Below are 22,157 nucleotides of genomic sequence, written 5' to 3' on the forward strand. Positions count from 1 at the left end.
TCAGATTTGAATAACATTTAATCATAAATTAATATTTAAGGTTTTAGTTTTTTTTTTTTTTACAGTTGGTAGCTTCATTTGAAATTTTCTGTTTTCTGAAATTATGAAAGAAAAAATAAAATTAATTTCTTAAAAATGTAGTAAAAAAAAAAAAATATATATAAAGCATCTATCTTTATTTCCCTTCCAGCTACTCTCATCCAAGTGAGGAAGCTATGTATCTCCTCTATAGCAAGGCACCTGTGAGATTATAATACTATAATCTCGAACACTTTGCATAAATCCACTCCCCTCTCTCAAATCAAGAGGGCATCATCCTTTTCTTTCCTTTATTTTCTCTTGCAAGTTACTTGGCAACCCCACTAGTGTGGGTGTCATGAAAGAAGCACCCGACACACACTGTAAAGTGGTTGGCATTAGGATAGGCATCCAGTTGTAGAAACCATGCCAAAGCTGACATTGGGACCTGACACAGCTCTGTAGCTCACTGGACCTTGTAAAACTGTTCAACCCATACCAATAAAGAAAACAGACATCATGATGATATTCAGACAGTATGGAAATTGAGTAGTCACATGAAACACTGAATTTTGGATCAGAAACTGTGTCTCCTTCATGGGTTAGAGTAAAGAAAGCATGTGTGTGATAAAGAATAATTAAAACCTGTGGCACAGAAGTAGGAATTCAAATGTTTGGAAGTAACTACAAAATTATTATTGTTTATTACTTAGCCTTATTTCATCATCATTTAGTGTCTGCATTCCATGCTGGCATGGGTTAGATGGTTTGATTGAAACTGGTAAGCTGGAGAGCTGCACCAGGTTCCAATTTGATTTGGCATGGTTTCTATGGCTGGATGCCCTTCCTAACATCAACCATTCCAAGAGTGTAATCGGTGCTTTTTCTGTGCCAGTTATGTGACACCGGCATCAGCTACAACTATGATTTCACTTGGCTTGATGAGTCTTCTCAAGCACAGCATATAGCCAAAAGCCTCAGTCACTTATCACCTCCATGAGGCCCAATGTTCAAAGTGTGCTTTTTACGTGCCTGTTACATGACACCAGCATCAGCCATGATTACAGTTTCACTTGGCTTGACAGGTCTTTTCAAGCAAAGCATATTGCTAAAGGTTTCAGTCATTCATCATTGCCTCTGTGAGGCCCAACATTTGAAGATCATGTTTCACCACTTCATCCCATATCTTCCTTGGTGTACCTCTTTTGACAGGTTCCCTCCAGAGTTAGAGATCGGCACTTTTTTACACAGCTGTCCTCGTATTTATTATCATTAATTATTATCAATACACTAAGACAATCAAATGATATGATAGGGATCCTTACATGCAATAACACAGATCAGTTATCTGATCATTATCCTCATATTTTCATGAAGTGAAAGACAGCTGATTCTGGTATAAATTTAAACTCAAAAATCTAAGTGATAGGGTTAGGGTTAGGGTTAGTCAAAGCAAAAGGTATTACAAATAAACACTCATTTATTTACAAACGACATATTAGGTCTGATATCATCATCATCATCATCATCGTTTAACATCCGCTTTCCATGCTAGCATGGGTTGGATGATTTGACTGAGGACTGGTGAAACCAGATGGCTACACCAGGCTCCAATCTGATTTGGCAGAGTTTCTACAGCTGGATGCCCTTCCTAACACCAACCACTCCAAGAGTGTAGTGGGTGCTTTTACGTGCCACCGGCACGAAGGCCAGTCAGGTGGTACTGGCAACGGCCACGCTCAAAATGGTGTATTTTATGTGCCACCCGCACAAGAGCCAGTCCAGGGGCACTGGCAACGATCTCGCTCGAAAGTCCTTACACATGCCGCAGGCACAAGTGCCAGAAAGGCGACGCTGGGCACAGGTGCCATCACGATTTCGCTTGCCTCAATAGGTCTTCGCAAGCTGAGTTTCGTGTCCAATGAAAGAGACGATGTTGGCATGGGTGCCAGTCGTTGAATTTAGTACGATTACGATTTCACTTGCCTCAACAGGTCTTCGTAAGCGGAGTTTAGTGTCCAATGAAATCTATACTGATTTTATCTGGGCATCAACTACAGACTATATAAAACTGCGCTTTGTACCAAGAAACAATTTATACATGTCATATAAATAGATTAATTACACAGCAAAAATGTGTTGCTGAGATACCAGATACTCAAAATCTAATAATCCAAACTCATGGCTGTAGTTTGTTGCATGGCATTAGCACATGTAAATACATGTCTTTATAAAAAAAAAACCCATATACTTAGATAAATTACCAACTCTTCTTTCTGAAGGTCTGTAAGGACAATAGACACTTCAACAATTCCTTAGTAATTTCTAACATTGTTATAAGGTCTTAAATTTTGCAGGAAGATATAGTTGATTAAATTAAATCCAGTTGTGTGCTGGGGCTGATAGAATAAGTTCCAGTTGTGCACTGGGGTCAATGTAATTGAATTATCCTGCCCCCAGATTTGCTGACCTTGAGCCAAAATTTGAAACCAATGTACATAAAATGAATTACCTTTTATTTAATATATTACTTTGGTTTTGAGGACATACTTTCCTTTTGTGAGTTAAATCTCCACAGATATGACATCCAGCTTAAAAAAATAAAATAAGAAAATTTGTGACAAAATTAATCTAAAATATACCTTTTTTCCTAATCTCATTTGCATATTTTACAATAGAAAATATTCCAGATTTAAATATCTTGCAGCACTTACTTACATGAAGACACTCAAATGTTCTAAAAGTTTAAGTTTCAGAAAAAGATAATTTTTCTCTTTATTTTGCTGTCAAATAATTTTTCTTTAAAGATTGAGCTAGAAGCTAGCAAAGAAGGCATCTGTGATTTCCAGATAAAAAAAAAATGCAGAATAGCAATAATTTATATTTGAAGAAATTGATAAATTGATGTACAATTTTCAAAATAGTACACCACCACTATCATCGTCATTTTAATTCCACTTTTCTGTGCTTGCATGGATCAGGTGGAATTTGTTGAGACAATTGTTTTTATAATTTCCTCATGGCAGGACATATCTTCATGGAAAATTAACATCACTTCCATGACTAATATTCATTTACAACTATCATGTGATGTCGAGACATAAACACACATGTGCATGAGCATGCACACATACATGCATATATCTATGATGGGTAGAAGCATGACTGAATAGGTAAGAAGTTCACTTCCAAACCACATGGTTGAGTTTAGTTCCACCACATACCACCATGAGCAAATTGGTAGATGGAAACTGAAAGAAGCCCATTATGTAAATGTATATGGGTATGACATTAAACTGCATCCATTGTTGAGACATCAGTTTGGGAGTTCTGGAGTTGTGAGGAGCATGGTAGTATCTGTCAGGGTCCTCTCTATGGTTTAAATAGATTTCTCATGAATAGAGAAAGCTCTCGTTATTTTTGACAAGGCCGTTGGGAAGGCAGCTTTTCTAGTAGACAGATACTCTGACATAAAACTTGAAGTCACAATAGTACCGAGCCATCTTACAATGCTTATCACTGGAACCTATTATGGCAACTGAGTGAGTGGCAAAAATGTTGTACAAGCTTTTGTTACTTAGATCCAATGCTGTACAGATGTAGTGTTATATGAATGAAGGCAGAATAGTGGCAGAAGATAGAGGCGCAATGGCTCAGTGGTTAGGGCAGCGGACTCGCGGTCATAAGATCGCAGTTCAACTCCCAGACCAGGCGTTGTGAGTGTTTATTGATCGAAACCACCTAAAGCTCCACAAGGCTCCAGCAGGGGATGGTGGCGAACCCTGCTGTACTCTTTCACCACAACTTTCTCTCACTCTTTCTTCTTGTTTCTGTTGTGCCTGTAATTCAAAGGGTCACACTGTGTCATGCTGAATATCCCTGAGAACTACGTTAAGGGTACATGTGTCTGTGGAGTGCTCAGCCACTTGCACGTTAATTTCACGAGCAGGCTGTTCCGTTGATCAGATCAACTGGAACCCTTGATGTTGTAAGCGACGGAGTGCCAACAACAATAACAGTGGCAGAAGATGAAGAAGATGGATGGAACTAGGTAAAACTAATCCCTTTTGTTTCAAAACTGTAATATCTTTTTAAATTGAAGAATAATCTAAGAGAAAACAATTTAATTCTACTTATATACAATGCAACAATTCTAAATGAAAGGCTGTTTAAGAAAGAATTTTTAAAGAATAATAGTTATAGTTAAATAACTTTCTTTTTTTTAGTTCTGTACTTACATTTCATAGATTTCACATTACACTGATGTCCATTAGTTTGACAAATTTGGCAAATATCACAGTGAATTCTGTTTGGTTTTACACATCTTGCACATTTATCACAGTGGACATATGTCTTGCCACCCTAAAAAATAACAGAAAAACTATAAACAATGAATTTTGAAGGTATTTTTAAATTCATTTAAAAATTTTGTTTACAAGTAGAGATTTTTACTATTAAGTCTGTGTTCAATCTATAAAAACAGGCAATAAAGCCTGGTGTGGTCCATGGCCTTACCAGCTCTGGTCAAACCATTCAACCTATGCCAACATGGAAAACAGACATTAAATGAAGATGATAATGATATGTGTACGAGTGTGTACATATTATTGATTCCAGATTTCAGGCAGTGGCATTCTGTTTATATATGTATATATGATTAGTTGATTTTAATTAGTTCATTAAAAATATGAAAATATAAAGCAAAAATTTACTTTTGAAGTACAACTGTCACATTTATTGCAGTGTTTGTTTTCAGGAGATGAATAACAGCAACATATATCACAATACCTATTAAAATAAAAGTTTAAGAATGAAAAAAATAGAATTAGTTTCATTTCAGTTATAATGCCTCATGTAGTGTCTAGTGGATTTTCAGACAACATCTCACATACAATTAAATAAGTTAAAATAAAACAAAATGAGAAAATATAAAGAAGCAATTAAACTTTATGGGAAATTTGGGTTTATTTCCCACTCACAGCTTCAAAATGAGAAGAACCAGTGATTATCTTGATAAATGTGCTGTTGGTTAGAGATTTGCTTCATCAGAGCTGATTTGAGATCAACAGTAACAACAACCAAAACAAAATAGATGAATGAAAACGAGTGAATGAGGGATCCTCTCTGTATTGCCTAAAGCTACTAGAAATTGTAGCCAAATCTCTCTCAAATCATATCCTACTGTTTTCGGAATGGAAGGACATGAACAATATAATGATAGGTATGCAAAATAAATATGATGTTTATGGCTAGAATGCCTTTTATTATAGGTTTGTTTAATAACTCTAATCTGTGACTAACAACAAGATACGCTTAAATAAATGTAACTCGAGAGAAAATAGTAAAACTCACATTAAACAAAAGTGCACAGATGAAATGAATTACCAACCAGCTCATGGATCATAAATTCAAACCTGTTATTGGCATCCTTATGTTTTTCTGGCTATAACATATTTTTGTGTATGTATTATAAAGTATGAGATTGATTGATTGAATCATAAAAATCCAGTCAAGGCAATAGATTCAACTTATTGTACCAGTGTATGAGATAAATATTAATTTTGTTTTACTGAAGAAAGTGGAACAATGGTCTTTTTTTTTTCTTCTTTCTTTTTCTTTTTTTTTTTTTTGGAAGTGTACTCACCAGGCAAGTGATTTGTTCTAAAATTATTTCAGGAAGGAAGACATATTGGCCATTCAAAAATACACTAAAACTGTTAACTTCACTGAAACATTTATTTGGTGTCATAATCTTCATCATATCAACAGTTATCTGGTCATTCACATAATTCCACTGCATCAGTGATTAGGTTGCAATTGGTATTACAAAAAGTTTGACATCAAATAAAAATTATTCAAGTGAAGTTAATGGTTTTTGTGTTTTGAATGACTAAAGTGTGTCTTCCATGTTGTAATCATTCTATTTTTTATTGTGATCTTAAAAAAATCATAATTTTCTTTCTCCATTATGTAAAATAAGCATGGCAATTGTCAAGTGTTTCTTGGATTATTAGAAGCAACTGGTATCTTTTTCTTTTCCCTAGGACCAAGGAAACAGAGTCAAGAAACTGGTTCAAAAATAGAGCAAAAAGCTCCCAAATTCCCTAAATCATAAGGCAGTATATTTCCAGCATTTGTATCATAGAAAACATTTGGAGAGAGAGAAAATTATGTTGATGAAAGACAGTTCATATTTTTACATACCAGTAGCCTTCATTTTCAGGTAAATGAATCAAATGACGTTCAATATTGGTAAATATTCTCACTGTTGACTTCTTATCTGAATGTTCCTCTGTAAACTGACGATGATTGGTATATGAAATCTGTTTTGCATAAAATAATAAAAAAATATATATATGTAGGTACAGGCATGACCACGTGGTTAAGAATTTTTGCTTTGGAAACAAGTTTAGGCTTTGTTTCTACTGTGTGGACACTGTCAGCTGGCGTTTTCAATTATAGCTGCAGGTTGAGCAGTACCTTGTGAGTGAAATTTTTGTAAACAGAAACTGTAAGTAGCCAATGCATGCATGCAAGTATGTATGTATATAAATATATGTATGTATATGTATACATGTGGATGTGTGTGTGTGTGTGTGTGTGTGCACACATGCACGTGCATGTATGTATGTATGTGTGTGTGTCTGTTTGTGTAATCCTTTTGCTTTGAAATGTGAGCACTTACTGTAAGTAAAAACCACCATCATACAAAAGGTGTCATTTGTTTACAATCCTCTGCAAAATCATGTCCAGCCATCTACCTGTACATTGTTCAAAGGACAATGGGAAATTTTACTATACTTGGAAACAGGTGACAGTTGGTGACAGGAAGGGCATCTGGCTGTAAAAAGATTCTGCTTTGCCAAGTTTCATTTTCTGTCCACTAAATCTAACCTCAAAGCTCTGGTTAACCCAGGGGTATAGTAGAATAGAAGACACATGCCCAAGGTGCAATGCAGTAAGATTAAACCCAAAACAATATAGATAACTATACAAGTATAAAATAAATACTGGACAAATAATCAACTAAGAACTCTTAGCAGCAGTGTCCCAGCATGGCCACAGTCCAATAATTAAGATCAATAATAGAATTATATATACATTACACAATATATTTTTCTAGAGTTTTCAATTTTGTTTTTAACTATAATAGCAGATAAATGAAGCAAAATGCATACAAGGATAGTTAAAGTAAATAATTTACAACTAGTTATAATTCATCATCAGCATCATCATTTAACGTCCACTTTCCATGCTGGCATGGGTTGTATGGTTTGACTGAGGACTGGCAAGCTAGGAGGCTGCACCAGGCTCCAATCTGATCTGGCAAGGTTTCTACAGTTGGATGCCCTTCATAATGCCAACTATTCTAAGTGTGTAGTGGATGCGCCACTGGCACAGGGGCCAGTCAGGTGGCACTGGCATTGACCATGCTTGAATGGTGCTTTTTAGGTGCCACTGGCATGGGAAGCCAGTCAGGCAGCACTGGCATCAACCACGCTCAAATGGTGCTTTTTACATGCCGCCATCATTATGCAAACTGCTGAACCAAAGAAGCCTCTATATGATCATTTGATTTGCTAGAAATAACAACCAAATCCCCACTCTGTCAAATGTAATGCTTATTTATTGATGTCGTTTTGAATTAATCATGCATTATTTCATAGCTTTGAGATTTTAAAGATATGATTGTTTTTTTTCTTTCCCTTTTTTTCCAAATAAACACATGCACTTCGAGATTTTGATGATGTGGTTATTTATTTGTAGACTGACATTGTAGGGTAGGCGTAAGAGATCGGATCTGGCCAATTATAATATGAAACAGTTGGAATATTTGAGTCAGATATGGCTGGTTTAAATGCTGAAGGGTTAAAGCATTCAATGACACAATGTTGGTGCTAAGGTTTACCACCCACTATTGGGTGGTGCATTAGCAGTACAATTAAGTAAATTGGTTAGTTAGCTTAAATGCTTATAGGAGTCTTTACTCCATTCTAAGGCAGTCACAAAAACAAACTTCAGTAAATTAATAGCTATTTAAAGGTATGGAAAAAAAAAAACTAGTGCAGCTGACCTTAAGAATGCTGGTTTCTTTATATAAGATCATACAAAACTGAGATGATTGGTGATGTGCTATACTGGAAAAGTAGAAAACATAAGCCAGCATGGAAAAGATGTTGAGCGGCTGTGTGGTAAGTAGCTTGCTAACGAACCACATAGTTCCGGGTTCAGTCCCACTGCGTGGCACCTTGGGCAAGTGTCTTCAACTATAGCCTCGGGCCGACCAAAGCCATGTGAGTGGATTTGGTAGACGGAAACTGAAAGAAGATATATATATATATATATATGTGTGTGTGTGTATATGTTTGTGTGTCTGTGTTTGTCCCCCCCAACATCACTTGACAACCGATGCTGGTGTGTTTACATCCCCGTAACTTAGCGGTTCGGCAAAAGAGACCAATAGAATAAGTACTAGGCTTACAAAGAATAAGTCCTGGGGTCGATTTGCTCGACTAAAGGCAGTGCTCCAGCATGGCCACAGTCAAATAACTGAAACAGGTAAAAGTGTAAAAGTGTATATGATGATGATGATGATACTTTTTACTTTGTAATTAAAATTATGACGATGATACTTTACCTTATAATCAAGCATAAAGAACCCTGTGAAGGAATCTTGAACTCTCTTTTCCATAAAATATGGTAGAATTATTAGTGCTGGTAATACACTTTCAGATGTTTCTAAAGGATGAAATATAAAAAAAAAAGGCTTTGAATTTAATAATAACAATAACTGAATTTGTCCTTTTTTTCGTGGAAAATAAAATATGGTAATGGGGAGATTGAATATTAGTTTATTAATGAAAATGCTTTTAGATTAATAATTCATATAATGTACAGGTGTAGTTGTGTGGTAAGAAGTTTGCTTCTCAACCAAATGGTGTTTGAGGTCAGTCCCACTGTATGGCACCTTGAGCAAGTGTCTAGTCTGGGGCTAACCAAAGCTTTGTGAATGGATTTGGAGCGTGAAAGAAGCCCATCATGTATGTGGGTGGTGATGATGATGATGTATATATATATATATATATATATATATATATATGTCTTGCACGCTTACGGTTTGGTATTTCGCTGAATTTCTTTTGAGAATTACTAGGTCTTAGTAGACACAACATGTGGTCTCTTTCTAGCATATTAGATGTCCACTTTACTGGTCAACTTTATATATAAAAATATACCTTAATCGCCTAAGATCTCAGATATTTTTTCTGAATCTCTCGGATTCTTTCTATGTGCATGCTTCCTGGTAATAAATCGATATTAATTAATATCTGATTTTTACCCTATGTTTTAATGCGTGCGTGTGTGTGGCAGCAGTATTAATGCTGAGAAGTAATATTTATCCCCACTTCAACATGGATGTTCTATTAGAACAAACTTTATAGTAGCAGTTACCAGGAGGGGAGCTCTCATATTAGATTTTTGGTGAAAAATGCACACTTGTTTATATCACTAGCAGGGAGACATATTCCCACTACCTTCCAGTACCAAGACCACCAGATCCTGTGATTTCAACCTTATTTGGGCTTGTCAATGATGGACACTTGACTGCTAGAGGCAGCAGTGATTGATCGCCTCACCAGTGATATATAAATTGACAGTGCCAGGACAGGTGGTGGTGTCACGATTAACCAGTGAGCTTACTAAATATATATTAGGAACAGAGACAGTATTTATCCCCTTGGTACATTTTGTAACAAAAAGCCAATATGAGAGTTTCTCCCATGATAACTACTGAAGTTAAGTTTGTTCTAATAGAACATCCATGTTTAAGTGGGGATAAATAGCTCTGCCTCTGTTGCTGACATATATTTTGTGTGTGTTAGTGTCACCTAGCCCTGGTATCATGTGACAGTTGTAAACAAGTGTCACTGTCATGCAAACATTGTCCTTTACCTTATTTGGAAACAGATGAGAGTGTAAAAGACAATTTTAAAAAATTTAATGAGGTCAATACTTTTTGATAGACTTTGCCACTGTTTCAGTAGATTATTGTAAGAATGAGCCAATACTTCAATCATACATCCAAAAGGTGGATCAAAAACAACTGCTAACTTCTTCATTACATCTTCTTCAGCAATGAACCTTTGATATTTTTCAAAAGTTGTTGTATTGTTGAAAAAATAGTTGTTAAACATGTTGTAACGGCAGAATTTTTCAACTGAGTAAACCTGCATCTGAAGAAAAAAGAAGAAAATCAGAGAAAAAAAAAAAACCCAATTCTAACAGAGAAATTGTTGTATAATATAGAATCTAACAGCTATAGGTTACAGATATATTTAATGAAACGGTCAATTTATCCTTACTATCTCTCTTTCATTTGTGTTGTGACTATTCAAGTGTATGAGTATGTTACATACATACATATATACATACACCAGATTTAGGAAAACATGGCAGTCGGAACTTTCCTCTTACAACAAAACAATACCCCACAATGCTTTTGCAGTGCCAGTGCTGATCCCAACATTTGGGATATTTGATTGGTCTGTAGAGGAAATCCACTCCATAATTATCAAAACCTGCAAAATACTGCTAACAACAGAGAACTTCCACAGAAACAGTGATGTTGACATGCTCAACCTAAGAAGAAATGAAGGCGGTAGAGGAGCACCACCTTTAGTTGAAGAAATCAACCCCAAGATTTATTCTTTGTAAGCCTAGTACTTATTCTATAGGTGTGTTTTGACAAACAGCTAAGTTACAGGGAGGTAAACACAGTAACATCAGTTGTCAAGCGATGGTGGGGGTACAAACACAGACACACACAGATATGTGCGGGTGACACGTAAAAGCACCCACTACACTCTCTGAGTGGTTGGCGTTAGGAAGGGCATCCAGCTGTAGAAACTCTGCCAAATCAGACTGGAGCCTGGTGTTGCCATCCGGTTTCACCAGTCCTCAGTCAAATCGTCCAACCCATGCTAGCATGGAAAGCGGACGTTAAACGATGATGATGATGATGATGAAATATAGAGTTATACGTATCATCATCATCCTCATCATCGTTTAACGTCCGCTTTCCATGCTAGCATGGGTTGGACGATTTGACTGAGGACTGGTGAAACCGGATGGCAACACCAGGCTCCAATCTAATTTGCTGGATGCCCTTCCTAACGCCAACCACTCAGAGAGTGTATACATATTAATATTGAAAACAATATATATATATATATATTACAAGAGGCTAAAGGTGATAGGCAAGACTATGTTTAAAAAAGGTGCAATATTTAAGTAAAAATTATTCTAAGGTCATCATGGTGGTTATGTCATTTGTTGTAGATGCATTCAAAAGGGGTCTGTATTTTGTGATACATACATCATCATCATCATCGTTTAACGTCCGCTTTCCATGCTAGCATGGGTTGGACGATTTGACTGAGGACTGGTGCAACCGGATGGCTACACCAGGCTCCAATCTAATTTGGCAGAGTTTCTACAGCTGGATGCCCTTCCTAACGCCAACCACTCAGAGAGTGTAGTGGGTGCTTTTACGTATACATATATATTTTATATATACTTATATATGTATATACTAGCAGAGATACCCGGCATTGCTCTGGATTAAAATGGTATAGTTTGTATATAATATATTACAGTTATGTTGAAACAGGTGATATGGGAAAGTGCAGCATTGACAGCACATACCATTTGTTTCATTTGAAAATTTTACACCTCATCTACAACTATTATACAGTGCTAAAACAAGGAAACACAAACACACACACATTCAGATGCACACATACACACTTACATATATATATATATATATATATATATGTATATATATATATATATATATATAAAACAGTCTTCTTTCAGTTTTTGTCTACCAAATCTGCTAACAAGGCTTTGGTTAGCCCAGGGCTATTGTAGAAAACACCTGCCCAAGTTACCACACAGTGGGACTGAACCTAGAACCATGTGGTTGGGAAGCAAACTTCTTACCACACAGCCACACATGTGCCTGTAATATGATCATGATATTTTTTCTAGGGCAAGAGAAAAAGAAGGAGTCACATTAAAAGCCACTGCTTAGCTCCAGTTTCTTAACATGAAATAGATGAAATAAATCTTCCCTTGGATAAGATGACAACTATAACCTTGTAGCATTCCTACATAATCTGATATCTGTTACTAACAAATAAATGAACAGCAGCATAGTGCTAATCTCAAAATTTCAATGTAACATATACAGTAGATTAGAAGTTATGACCCATTAACAAGCCATCTAATACCAAATCCATCTGTAATTCGAACACTGTTACCTTACCTAATAAATTTTGATAAAATCAAGATTAAATTGCCCACCCATTTCCTTATAATCAGACACAAGTTTTGTTTGTTCATATGACCACTCCTTAACCTTTAGCATTTAGATTACTGTGGCAAATATAATGCTTATTTATTTTCATTCATCATCATCATCGTTTAACGTCCGCTTTCCATGCTAGCATGGGTTGGATGATTTGACTGAGGACTGGTGAACCAAATGGCTACACCAGGCTCCAATCTGATTTGGCAGAGTTTCTACAGCTGGATGCCTTTCCTAACACCAACCACTCCAAGAGTGTAGTGGGTGCTTTTACGTGCTACCGGCACGAAGGCCAGTCAGGAGGTACTGGCAACAGCCACGCTCGAAATGGTATATTTTACGTGCCACCTGCACAAGAGCCAGTCCAGTGGTACTGGCAACGAACTCACTCAAATGTCTTTTCACGTGCCCAAGTGCCAGGAAGGTGATGTTGGTAACAATCATGCTTAAATGGTGCTTTTTATGTGCCACTGGCACGGAAGCCAGGCTTCTGGTGTTCTGGCAACGATCACGCTCGGACGGTGCTCTTAGTGATCTACTGGTACAGATGCCATCATGATTTCGCTTTCATTGATTTGAATTAATCAATATTATGTTGTAGTTTCAAGATTTCGATGATGTGATTGTTTATTTTTTGAGTAACATTGAGGTTAGATGTGAGAGGCCAGATCTAGCCAATTTGAACATAAAATAGAGAGACTATTTAGGGTGGATATGGCAGGTTTAAATGCTAAAAGGTTAATAAAAGTTGATATCCTCTCAAAACATTTTGTAATTGAGATTCAATGATCTGAAACATAGACGGCATTTCTCATACACAAATGAAATGTAAACTTACATATCTATGATCCAAGTCAAGAAGAAGAGATTTTATCTTGCAGTTTTTTTCGTTTTGGATGGCTTCATGGAGACTAAGATTAAATTAGATAAAATAAAAGATTATTGTTTTTATAAATTTAAAATTATGAAATTGGAGAAAATTTTCTCATTTTTTTGTTGGTACTTCAAGAAATTCTTAAGAGTGAAATATTAATATCATATTTTCTGTCATACAGGTTGAGTTTTTTGGAACAAAAATTCTATGTGAATTGCAGCAGGATTTAGAAAGATAGGGACAATGTTTGAATGTTAATACTACATGTTTACACTGTATACAATGTTGACTTATATGCCAGAAAATATGGTAAATAGTAAGAAAAGTTACAAACAAGCTTAAAATAGATTCTCAAGAGTTGAGTTTGCCATTTACAGATGATAGAAAGAGAAATTTTAGAGTTTAAAGTTTTACTTTGATATAACAACAATGATTTTTTGTAAACAATACACACATTAAAACACAGAACAGAACAATTAATCTTAATTTTCAGAATTTATAGCTAAACAAATGCACTCTTAAATAGATTCAAGAAATCCTTATCAAAACTTATTGAGTTAATGATAGAATATCGTTTGCATATCTGATAAGGTGACATTTTTTTATTATAGAAAAGAATCTTAAAGGATCCATGAATGAAAAGTATAGTGAAAACTAGAGTACAAAAGAGGGAATAAAACTAATCTAGTACCAAATTATACCGAGCCTTTTCAGACTTTACTACAGCATTCAATGAGGGAGAAAGACTCAGATTTCAGACATTTTTGTTGTTTATCTTTTAAGATTCAGATTACACTGTAAAATGTAATGTTTATTTATTCATATTGACTAGAATTAATCATGCATTGCCTCATGGCTTCAAGATTTTGGTGATGTGAATGTATATTTTTAGAATGAAATTATGGTATGAGATGCTAGATCTGGTCATATTGAACATAAAACAGGTAGAATACTTGGGCTAGGTAGAGCCAGTTTAGATGCTAAAGGGTTAAAGAATGGTCAGCTCTGATTGACCAAACCTATGATTAACAGTGTTTCAACTGTGACTATCCCATCATTTTTAGATAGTACATTTTGGATCACATTATCTAATGTGTCCTTCCTCTTTTAAGATAGTAAGGAGAGATTTTAGGGAGAATCCATTTCTATTATTAGCAAATTAAGCAACTATGTGAAGTCTCTCTTACTGGCTTGTAAGGGTTAGTTTTTCTTCTTCTTTTTATCAACATCATCATTTAGCATCTGCTTACCATACTGGCATGGGTTCAACAATTTGACTGGAACTGATAAGCCAGAGAGCTACACCGGGTTCAAGCCTGATTTAGCATGGTTTCTATGGCTGAATGCCCTTCCTAATGCCAACCACTCCAAGAGAGTAAGGGGTGCTTTTTGTGTGTCACCAACACAAGTGCCATTTACATGACACTGCCAATGACCATAACTACGATCTCACTTGTCTTGGCAGGTCTTCATATCACCAAAGGCCTTGGTCACCTGTCACTGCCTCAGTGAGGTCCAATACTCAAATGGTGCTTTTTACGTGCCACCAGCACAAGTGCCAGTCAGATGGCACTGGAATCAGCCACAACTATAATTTTGATTTCACTTGGCTTGACAGGTCTTCTCAAGCACAGCATATCATCCAACATTTGAAGGGTACTTTTTACAAGCCAGTTACACAACACTGGCATCAGCCAAGACTACGATCTCACTTGGCTTGATGGGTCTTCTCAATACATAATGGAAGACTACTGCTATAGATATGTAATGTGAATGGAAGATGAACACTAGGTAGAAAGTTGGGTTATGGTGACAATCAGAAATGCCTGTGGCCTGGGAAGACATGGAATAATGTTGAGATGTCAGAGCTCATGATATTGGTCTACAAAGATGAAAGTGAAGATTTGTTGTATGTCAGACCCATCATATCTATATCAGAATAGAAAAACACATAGAAATATTGATGGATATTGAGAATAAAGAGGTGGGTAACACATACCTAGGTACACCAACACAAAGTATGTGATTGATATTTTGCTGTTCAAAAGTGGTTTTAAGCAAATCAAGAGTTCTTCTAGAAAAATGGTATTGCTGAAATTTATTAAACAAAACAAAAAAATAGAAATTAAAAAATAATTTAACAAATTATTTATTCTGCAGATGTTTTATCAACAACTTATTTGAAGTTTGCTAAAAGAAGTTATATAAAGTATATAACAATGCATATATGTAATGAAGATTTTGATTTTCATAGAAATATTATTTTTAAAAATATGACTTGTTATTGTTATTATTATTATTTAAGGTGGTGAGCTGGCAGAAATGTTAGCATGCTGAATGAAATGCTTAGCAATATTTCGCCTGTTGTTACATTATGAATTCAAATTCTGCCAAGGTAGACTTTGCCTTTCATCCTTTCGGGGTTGATGAAATAAGTACCAGTGGAGCACTGGAGTTGATGTAATTGACTAGTTCCCTGCCCCAAAATTACTGCCCTTGTGACAAAATTTGAAACCATTATTATTATTAAATTCAAATTACGACAAACGTAAATAAACAAACAAAGCTTGCTTTTAGAAGCGTTGAGAGGTCTTTTAGAAAGTTAAAGAAGTGATTTTTTAAATTCTCAATCGCTAGCCACCTACACTTTTCTCTGCAAAATAGGGATAGTTTATCCTGTTCAGGCTATATTATTAGCATTATTTTGCAATTGAGAATTTAAAAAATCAATCATTATTGTTATTACTGGTTTCAAATTTTGGCACAAGGCCAGCAACTTCGAGGGAGGGATTAAGTTGATTACATTGACCCTAGTACTCAGCTGGTACTCATTTTATTGACTATGAAAAGATGGAAGTTAAAGTCGATCTCAGCAAGATTTGAACTCAGAACATAAGGATGGATGAAATGCTGCTAAGCATTTTGCCCGGCGTGCAAACGATTCTGCGAGCTTGCTGCTTTTATTATTATTATTATCATCATCATCATCATCAATCATTATTAAGCTGATCATCATCATCATTTAATGTCTGTTGTCCATGCAGGCACAGGTTGGACAGTTTGACCAGGGATGGTAAGCTGAGGGGCTACACCACACTCCAGTTTTATTTGGCATGGTTTCTACAGCAGGATGCCATTCCTAATGCCAACCACTCTAAGAATGTAATGGGTGCTTTTACTTGCCACTGGCACGGATGCCAATTGCATGACACCAGTATCTGCCATGACTATGATTTTACTCAGCTTGATGGGTCTTCTTCCCAAGCATGGCATAATGCCAAAGGTCTTGGTCATTTGGTCATTGCCTCTGTGAATCATTAGCAGATTTGTTAGCATATGCCACCATGATGGACTTTGCCTTTCATCTTTATGGGGGCCAATAAAATAAGTACCAGATGAGCACTGGGGGGTCAATGTAATCAACTTGTTCTCTCCCACAAAATTTCAGGCCTTGTGCCTATAATAGAAAGAATTATTATTAATATCATCAACCTGATCATCAAGGGAATTAGATTAGCAAAATTGTTAGGATGTTGGACAACATGCCTGTGTTCAAATCCTGATGAGGTCAACTTTGATTTTCATCCTTTCAGAATTAATGAAATTAAGTACCAGACAAGTACTAGCGTTGATTTAATTGACTAAACCCTCTCACCAAATTTGGAGCTTTGTGTCTATGTTAAAAATGATAAGAGTGATAGAGTGATAGAATCAGTACAGCATCAGAAAAATGCCTTGGGGTATTTGTTCTGGCTTTTAACATTCTGAATGTAAATTCTGTAAAGGTCAGCTTTGCTTTCAGTTTAATTGACTAACCCTTCTCAAAACTGCTAGTTTTGCGCCAAAACAATTATCATTGGAACCCGTGGAAGAGGTAGGCCCAGGAAGACCTGGGCTGAGGTGGTGAGGCAAGACCTTCGTACATTGGGCCTCACCGAGGCGATGACTACTGACCGAGACCTTTGGAAATGTGCTGTGCGTGAGAAGACCCGGCAAGCCAAGTAAGATCGTTGCCAGTGCCCCTGGACTGGTTCTTGTGCGGGTGGCACATGAGATGCACCATTTTGAGCGTGGCCGTTGCCAGTACCGCCTGACTGGCTCCCGTAGGATTTTCGAGCGAGATCGTTGCCAGTGCCCCTGGACTGGCTTGTGCGGGTGGCACATAAAAGACACCATTTCGAGCGTGGCCGTTTTCGTGCAGGTGACACATAAAAGCACCCACTACACTCTCTGAGTGGTTGGCGTTAGGAAGGGCATCCAGCTGTAGGAACTCTGCCAAATCAGACTGGAGCCTGGTGTTGCCATCCGGTTTCACCAGTCCTCAGTCAAATCGTCCAACCCATGCTAGCATGGAAAGCGGACGTTAAACGATGATGATGATGATTATTATTGTTAGGGCAATGGATTGACAGAATCAATACACCTTATGGTATTTAGTTATGACACTTTTACACTGTGAGTTCAAATCCCATTAAGGATAATTATATGGTGATGGTGGTGGTGATGATGATGATTTATACTCACCGCATACACTTTGTTACTTTGATAAGGAGGAAATAACTGTGTTGGGTTGGACAACATCTTGTCGGTGATATTCTTTTTAAGTTTGTGAGAATTCTGTTGATGTTGCTTTATCTCAGTAGGAAGGAGCAAGAGTTGACAATCAATACAATAACATCTTGATTCCACTGGGCTCTCACAAAATCTTTGCAATCTTCAATTAGAAGAAGCATTAAAATAAAAATACAGAACCAAACTTTAAAAAAAAAATAATGTATAGTGATCCAAGGAATATTGATTCACCTGTAAAATGAAACAATATTCCCTTGAAAAAATACATACCACTAACAGTAACTAACATTTTAAAGTATAGCCTTAAAAACAATTTCCCTGAACTGTAAATTATCAGTTTCCAACTATATTTGGTCTTCAACTTGTTGATATATTGTATTTGTTTATTTTGTTAGAATAGTTTCAGTCTTCAGAAAGGACCCCCCCACCAGAAAGTTCTACATTAAACTACAAACACATTTAAATAATCCTACCAACATGGTTAAAAAACAAACCTACAGAAATAATCTTAAGGGGTGTTATAATGCTACATACCATATCCCATGTTCAATAAATCCAAAAAATATACAATATGCTGAAATAAATAAATAAATATATGTATGTCTCTCAGCATGACTCATGTGGTAAGAAGTTTGCTTCCAAACCATATGGTTCCGGGGTCAGTCCCACTGTGTGGCACCAGACAAAAAAATGGAAGCAGCTCGTCATGTATAAATGTGTAGTGAGTATGTGTACAGATGTCTTTGTGTCAGTGTTTGTCCCCTACCACCACTTGACAACTGGCATTGGTATGTTTACATTTCGATAACTTAGGAGTTTGGCAAATGATACTGACAGAATAAGTACCAGGCTTAGAATAAAATAAGTTCATCAAAATTCTTCAAGGTGTGTGCCCCAGCATGGCTGCAGTTTTATAACTGAAACAAGTAAAAGATATATAGAGATATATATGTGTATATATAACGTGTGTGTGAGTGTGTGCATTTGTATGATGAAAGGAAACCTCTAGAAATATACATAAAAATGCTTGACCGTGTAGGTTAAGTTAGACAGACATAAAACTAAGAACAAAATGTCTTCTTACTTTGGCATTGCATGATTGTTGTAAACAAATATCAACATCATGCAAGCATTATCCAGTCTTCTCTGAAAACCTGTCTGGTCAGGGGGAAATATCTCACTGTGAAACTGGCCATAGAAAATCTGCCTCAACAAATACCATCTGATCCATGCAAGCATGGAAAAGTGGATGTTAAAACAATGATAATGATGATATATTACCTTTGTTGATAGTTTTCGTGTGTAAATGGTGGCTGTTGACTTTTATTGAATTCTTCTCTTCTTTTCAATTTGGCTTCAGAGATTTTTTCATCTTCTAACTGATAAAAGTTACAATCTTTACGATCTCTACAAGCTGAACATGCATAAAATCTCTTGCTTGATTTACCACCGGAGATGTAACGTACAAACAGTAATGTTGGCCCTACAAAGAGACATTGAAAGAATATTTTCCAAATATGTCATGGAAAACTAATAGTGGAGGGAACCTGTGGAAGAGGTAGACCCAGGAAGAGACATGGGATGAGGTGGTGAAGCACAACCTTCAAATGTTGGGCCTCACAGAAGCAATGACAAGTGACCAAAACCTTTGGAGATATGCCGTGCTTGAGAAGACCTGGCAAGCCAAGTGAGATTGTAGACATGGCCAATGCCAGTGTCACATAACTGGCTCATTTAAAAGCACCCTTTAATCGTTGGCCAATATGCCATACTTGTGAAGACCTGTTGAACCGAGTGAAATCAAAGTCATGGCTGATGCCAGTGCGACCTGACTGGGTCCCGTGTCAGTGGCATGTAAAATGCACCCACTACACTCTCGGAGTGGTTGGCGTTAGGAAGGGCTTCCAGCTGTAGAAGCTTTGCCAAATCAGATTGGAGCCTGGTGTAGCCTCCTGGCCTGCCAGTTCTCAGTCAAACCGTCCAACCCATGGAAAGCAGACGTTAAAAGGACGATAATGATGATGATGATACACACACATACACACCTCTCAAAAGTAAATAGACACCTTTCATTATACTGCTTTATCTGTGCAGAAATTACCTGGTACTTCAAACTTGTTAATATATTGTTATTTTTCTTCTCAGATTACAGTTTATAGCAACTAGCCATACTGTGAACACCAGGAGCAAAAGAGTTATCTGATTCTCAAAGAGGTCGTACTGTAAGACAATCTGAGGGTAGACTTGGCCAGTGCAAGATTGCCCAAAACCTTAAGAATCCTCTTGCTACAGTCAAGAATGTGAACAATTCACCAGCAAAGGAATCAACAGGATCTTGCTTATGTTGACCTGCCCTCTGACAAGTGTTGAGCCATCAAGTAGATTACTCTTTTACTTGTTTCACTCACAAGGCTTTGGTCGGCCCGAGGCTATAGTAGAAGATACTTGCGAAAGGTGCCACGCAGTGAGACTGAACCCGGAACCATGTGGTTCGTAAGCAAGCTCCTTGAAAATAATCCCTGTTGAAAGGCAGCTGATGTTGCAGAGCAACTCTATAGACTCTGAGTACTTCTATTAGGTAATTCCATCAACTTAGCTATTGAAATGAAAATAATAATACAGTAAAAGGTTTGAAGCACTGAGAGGTTGTGTGTGTGTGTGTGTATATATATATATAGAGAGAGAGAGAGGGGGGGGGATACATGCATGCAAACAAATAAACATATAGAAGAAACCGACAGAATAAGTGCCAGGCTTTAAATAAAAAGCACTAGGGTCGATTCATTTGACTAAAAATTTAAGGCGGTGCTCCAGCATGGCTGTAGTCTAATAACTGAAAGAAATAAAAGACCAAAGATGAAATAGTCCTTGTGTGCATATCTAAAAACACATTCTCATCAGTAATTAGTTTTTATTAGGTAAGCGAAGAGACTGTATTGAGAGATAAGCATGGTGTTGTTTAGCTCGAAGTCATTTTTGATAACATCAAACTGTGATTAAAGTCTTTCTAGACGTCGCACCTTTTTTCCCGGCCAAGTTCATCAAAACTATATAATTTTTAAGAAGATAGAGAGTAATCTGATAGATTGAACTGCCATTTTTAGTAGTTCGAGTGACAACGTAGGGGTCCCCTCAAATAACACCTGTTTATAACAAGGGTTCAATAAGACCAGATGAGCGTATTTCTAGATAAAAGAAAACATCGGATCTACTAGTGAATGACCATAATTTATGGAATAAAATCTTAACGTAATTATAAGAAAACAAGCCAGAGTTTACTGAGTCAAGAATAGTCTCACCATGCGGGCAGTGTGGTGCGTTAGCAGCAGTAGAATCCAATACTACATCGTTATTATTTACATTCGCTGCCATCTTATCTGGCCATGTGCGCCGATGTGAAATAGTGGTTGTATTTGCCTGCAGAGCAGAACAGTCAGGTCTTCAAGTGAATACATATTTAATCCTTCAGAGAATAAATGCGAAATTAAAATGTTGGTAGCAAAAATATATATATTTCGCATCTTTTATCTGCTACTTGTTTCAATCATTGGACTACGGCCACGCTTGAGTACCACTTTGAATGATTTAATCGACCAAACTGACTGCAGTAATTTTTTTCCTTTTTTTTTTAACCTGGTACTTACTCCTTGCTGTTACGGGGACATAAACAAACCAGTACTAGTTATTAAGCGATGATGGGGGCAAACATTAACACAACAGGCTCCTTATAGTTTCTGCCTACTAAATCCATTCACAAGGTTGACCTGGGGTTATAATACAAGACATTTGGCCAAAGTGCTATGCAGTGCGACTGGACCCAGAACCAAGCGATTGGGAAGCAAACTTCTTAAGCACACGGCCACGCCTACAGGCAGAACATAGATCGTCTTTTTATTACATCACTTTATTTCTAAATTAATCTATTAACCAGATACTCTAGTAAATCTAAGTATGATCTGTACTTTTTCTCTGTTTAAGTCAAACCATTTTCCTCTCTTAGAATTTTTTTTTTTCGCTTTCTAACGAAGTAATTCTTCCTTAGTTAAATTAGTGTCAACATATTTAATGCAGTGACCTTCACATATCTAATAATCATATAATGAGGAAAATACAATTGGCTTAATGATAATATATTAATCATTTTTGGGAACATGAGAAATAATGATGGGCAGTTTTTTGTGTTATCAAACCTCTTCAACAAAGCAAAGATTTCATCATACTTGCTAAAACAGTGGTGAGAGACTTGCTACATAGATGTTCAATTTAGTGAAGACAAACATGAAAAAATGCCTTCTTTTGGGCCCCTCACTGCTTGATAGA

The 22,157-nt window shown here is 36.6% G+C and overlaps 1 protein-coding gene across 1 annotated transcript; it reads right to left on the reverse strand.

Annotated features, from left to right (window-relative positions):
* On the reverse strand, positions 1–21,297 carry LOC106867409 (rRNA N(6)-adenosine-methyltransferase ZCCHC4). The gene is made up of 12 exons (XM_014912276.3): positions 21,137–21,297; positions 19,119–19,320; positions 17,790–17,979; positions 15,265–15,356; positions 13,230–13,302; positions 10,034–10,253; positions 8,657–8,757; positions 6,223–6,341; positions 4,731–4,806; positions 4,257–4,380; positions 2,531–2,609; positions 1–95 (listed from the first exon to the last, which is right to left on the reverse strand). Exons 1-12 carry the CDS (start codon positions 21,207–21,209, stop codon positions 44–46), a joined length of 1,401 nt encoding a protein of 466 aa, XP_014767762.2. The 5' UTR covers positions 21,210–21,297; the 3' UTR covers positions 1–43.
* Positions 21,298–22,157: the final 860 nt, after the last annotated feature.

This window comes from Octopus bimaculoides, chromosome 2, assembly GCF_046866305.1.
Source record: "Octopus bimaculoides isolate indiv1 chromosome 2, ASM4686630v1, whole genome shotgun sequence".
Classification (NCBI taxonomy): Eukaryota; Metazoa; Mollusca; class Cephalopoda; order Octopoda; family Octopodidae; genus Octopus; species Octopus bimaculoides.

Bases quoted from the DNA above. Each gene is read 5' to 3' on its own strand.
- LOC106867409 (XM_014912276.3), bottom strand. From the start codon at position 21,209: ATGGCAGCGAATGTAAATAATAACGATGTAGTATTGGATTCTACTGCT. The intron at 13,303-15,264 runs GTATGTGTTACC...ATTTAATCTTAG, and splicing joins CTTTGTGTTGGTGTACCTAG to TCTCCATGAAGCCATCCAAA. The intron at 96-2,530 runs GTAATTCATTTT...TCATAATTTCAG, and splicing joins AGTAATATATTAAATAAAAG to AAAACAGAAAATTTCAAATG.